This window comes from Octopus bimaculoides, chromosome 17, assembly GCF_001194135.2.
Source record: "Octopus bimaculoides isolate UCB-OBI-ISO-001 chromosome 17, ASM119413v2, whole genome shotgun sequence".
Taxonomy (NCBI): Eukaryota; Metazoa; Mollusca; class Cephalopoda; order Octopoda; family Octopodidae; genus Octopus; species Octopus bimaculoides.
Window position 1 is genome coordinate 6,243,189 of NC_068997.1, and position 4,437 is coordinate 6,247,625.

The 4,437-nt window shown below is 37.0% G+C and overlaps 1 protein-coding gene across 2 annotated transcripts in view; it reads left to right on the forward strand.

The window, feature by feature from the left end:
* Positions 1 to 4,437, forward strand: part of LOC106877393 (abl interactor 2) — a 57,569-nt gene that overhangs the window by 46,053 nt on the left and 7,079 nt on the right. For both annotated transcript variants that reach the window (XM_052973895.1, XM_014926289.2), the window contains exons 4-5: positions 2,603 to 2,770; positions 3,636 to 3,827. In XM_052973895.1, coding sequence (XP_052829855.1) covers positions 2,603 to 2,770; positions 3,636 to 3,827 — 360 coding nt within the window. The remainder of the gene's footprint in view (positions 1 to 2,602; positions 2,771 to 3,635; positions 3,828 to 4,437) is intronic.

Below are 4,437 nucleotides of genomic sequence, written 5' to 3' on the forward strand. Positions count from 1 at the left end.
TATATATATATATATATATATAGTGTGTGTGTCTGTGTTTTACTGTCTCCTTGCCTTGGCATTACAAGACAGTTGTAAATGAAGGTTGCCATTATGCAAGAGTTGTCCTTTGTTCCCAATCTTTTGTGGAAACATGTCTGGTTGTGAAGAAATGTTACCTTACACAGAAAAAAGTGAGGATTAGCAACTGGAAGGGCATCTGGCTGCAAAAAATCTGCCTCAACAAAATATTCAGCCTGACCCATGCGAACATGGAAGAGTGGACATTAAAACAATGATTAATGATGATGCAATTATAGATACATAAATAGATAGAAAGATGACTGGCAAAAGCAAATATTTCTTTTATAATAATTTTGCCTCACCATACATTTTACCCCTTCACCTCACTCTTCTTTCCTTCCCCACCATCTCTCTTCTTCCTCCCTTTCCACTCTCTTTCTCTCCCTTTCTCATCTTCTCTCTTTCTGTCTCTGGACCTCTTTCTTTTACCAATTCCTCTTTAATCTGACTATATTAGGAATTCTGAACAACAAAATACTATCGGGCTTCACTCATGGATGCTCCCACCCCACCATGGTAAATGTCAAATGGCTATTACTGACACTACAAGGCTCCACCAAACATTCACTGACAAAATAATTACCACACACAAAAAAAAATTATACTACACAAAATCAAGCTCAATGCATTTTGCCCATCTCCTCTGCCATCTCACATTTGCTTTTACCTCTCTACACCACCCACCTTAATTTCTGACCAACAAAAATAACAAAAAGAAAGAAAAGAGATATATTTGGATGCTATTATGTCGGTCACAGGAAGTCCATCTTGTGAAGAATTAATTCTACTTACCATTATTCATAGCGACATATTCTAAATTTGAGCTGAAGTGAGAGACTTCAAACTGGTCTCTTAGAATTGCTAGAAATAACTGCAGGCATGACTCTGTAGTAAGACGCTTACTTCCCAACTACATGATCTCAGGTTCAGTCTCACTGTGTGGCACCTAGGGCAAGTGTCTCTTACAATAACCATGGGCTGACCAAAACCTTGTGACTGGATTTGGTAGACGAAAACTAAAAGAAGCCTGTTGTATATATACATACATACATACATACATGTATGTGTGTGAATATATATATATATATATATATATATATATATATAGAGAGAGAGAGAGAGAGAGAGAGAGAGCTATGTGTGTGTGTGTGTGTGTCTTTGACAGCTGGTGTTGGTGTATTTTCATCCTAGTAACTTAGTGGTTTAGCAAAAGAGACTAACAGAATAAGTTACAGGCTTTAAAAAAAAATCCTGGGGTTGATTTATTTGACTAAAAATTATCCAAGGTAGTGCCCCAGCATGGCCACAATCTAATGACCGAAATAAGTAAAAGATAAAACATGTATAATCTTTTTATTTTGCTTGAGTCCTAGGATTCATAAAGCTGGTTACCTGGCTTGCATGGTTTATAAGTGACTGAGATCAGAATAGTCTCCCTGGCTGTGTCACTGGTTCATTGCAGGGTCTAGCTGGTTAATGATGCACAGCTGCATTCAATAAAATTGCAGCTGTGCATTGTTAACCAGCTAGAGGAGATGTCCTCTTGGGGTTAAAAAATCGCAGTAGACTCTGTTTGAATGGACAGCCATGTTAAAGTGGCTACAAATGTTACTTGTCAGTACAACTACTGTGTTGCTCTCTTAGAGAGATTTTAAAACTAGCATTTTTTCTTGTTGCAAAATCAGCGACTGTGTGTTCGCTTGAAATATATATATTCAATGTGTACAAATAACAAGGAAAAAATAAATAAATAGTTACCAGGGTAGCAAAATTTCACATAAGTGTCAAGGACATTACAGCCTACTTATAAAGGTAGAAATTCCAGGGTTAAGTAAAATGTTTTTGTATAACATGGATAAATTAAGAAATGGAGTCAAACACAGGCGTTATTCAAGGTTCTGGGTTCAGTCCCACTGCGTGGCACCTTGGGCAAGTGGCTTCTACTATAGCTTCGGGCTGACCAAAGTCTTGTGAGTGGATTTGGTAGATGGAAACTGAAAGAAGCCTGTTGTGTATATATATATATATATATATATATATATATATGTATGTGTCTGTGCTTGTTGCCCCAACATTGCTTGACAACCTATGCTGGTGTGTTTACGCCCCCATAACTTAGCGGTTAGGCAAAAGGTACCGATAGAATAAGCACTAGGCTTACAAAGAATTAGTCCTGAGGTTGATTTGCTTGACTAAAGGCGGTGCTCCAGCATGGCCACAGTCAAATGACTGAAACAAATAAAAGAATTAAAGAATATATAAATGTGTGTGTCTGTGTGTGTGTGTCCTTCATTTCTAATATTCTATGGAAACATTTCTGGCTATGGGGAAATGTTAACTTGCTTGAATTTTTAATCACCTTTTGTTTTGAACTTGACAAAGACAGACGTACTGTCGAAATATTGTTCAATGAATAAAACATTTATACAATCGAATCGCGCTATTCGTCTTGACTATTTACCTTCGTGAAGAGTTATGTCAATCCTTTTAAAATTATTATTATTATTATTATTATTATTATCTTTATTACTATTTTCAGATAGAAAGTTCTGGTGAGGCTCTGGTGAAGACCCGTAACTATGTGAACCATTCTTTAGCCTGCGTTGCAGGCCAGATTGGAACTGCAGCTGATAAGTTTCTTCAACTTCTTGATGAGGAGAACAAACGAATTGATGAGGCAGCAGCCATTATCAGTGAACTCACATCAGTAAGTTGTTGTTGTATTGGTGAAGGTGTGGTAGTAATGGTATAGATCTATCTATCTATCTATCTATCTATCTATCTATCTATCTATCTATCTATCTATATATATATATATATATATATATATATATATATATATATATGTATATATTTGTATATTGTTCAAATTTACAGAAAACAAAAGACGAAGACAGGTGTAGGAACAACAAGTAGGTGTATTAGTTTAATGCTTGAGAAGAATGGAAAACTCTTTTACTTTTTGCGCCTACACTCTTAAATGGATTAAGAGGAAAAAGGGGAGAGAGAATGAAAAAAATTTTTTGTAGGGATTAACGGTTCAACATGACTTCATACAGTTTCCATGTACCAAATTCACTCACAAAGCCTTCATTGGCTCAGGGCTGTAGAAGATACTTGTTCTCAAGGTACTGAGCAGTGAGACTGGACCTGAAACCATATGGTTGAGATGCAGACTTCTTAATACCTGCCCCTACTGACTTTCCCTGCTCACCACCTTTCTTCTTTGTTGACCAAATGTGGTCAGCTGTGATTGCTTGAAGCATGTTTGGTCATTGTTTTATTTTCTTTACCACGTCGTCTATGTCTATTGTGAATTGTAGGAAGTAGTTCTGTGTAACTCTTTGGTAGTAGGGCACACAGAGGGGTGGTTTATCAAATGGCAGAGTAGTAGTCAGGGTATACCAGAGGGTGATGTAGATGGTTGTGGTGGTGGTGTACACAATATGAAGGGGTAATGGTGGATGCAAAGTCTGGTGCTGTACCATGTGGAGAGTGTGGGCATAAGCATGTTTTAAACTCGAGAGCCCGTCTTGAATAATTTATTCATATCTTGTCATTTCTTTTTGCAGTTAACAGCATTCCATGAACAGAAGATTAGTCGTCGATGTATTGCCCAATTACTGTGTAAAAAGGGCCAATCTCATGTTGTGCCCAGTGGTAAGGGTATCATTGTGTACCCTTCTAAATTGCAGAAATCTGCTCAATACAAGAGAGCTCCCATAGATTATTCTGCATTAGACGATATTGGTAATGGTGTGAAGGTAAGTACTGTCATTATCATCATCATCATCATCATCATCATCATCATCATCATCATCGTCATTGTCATCGTCGTCGTCATCATCGTTGGGGGAATAACACAGACACACATATGCACACATACATGCACACACGCACAAACGCACACATGCACACACACACGCACACATATATATAAATATATATACGACACGCTTCTTTCAGTTACCATCTACCAAATCCATTCCAAGGAATCTAATGCTCTTAGCTTAGTTTTTCCTTGGGGCTGGCCAGATTGGAGCAATATCGAGAATAACCAGCCGAAATTGCAAAGATAATCTGGATCTCGACTGAAGAGAGAAAACTCCGAATGACATGTCCGTGTTTCCTTGTATCATCTATCTGTATGTTTTGTCCCTTTCTTGTATCACCTAACTGTCTGGATGTTTTGCGTTCTTGTCCCATTCAATATTATATATATATATATGTATGTGAGTAAAAATAAATACAAAAAAAGGGGTTTTGTATGATTGTGTATAGAGGAATATATTATTTTGTTTAAAAGAGTTCCAACTCTGTCTGTTTTTTATGTTTTATTTATATTCTTGCAAAACCAATGTGGGATATAGAATA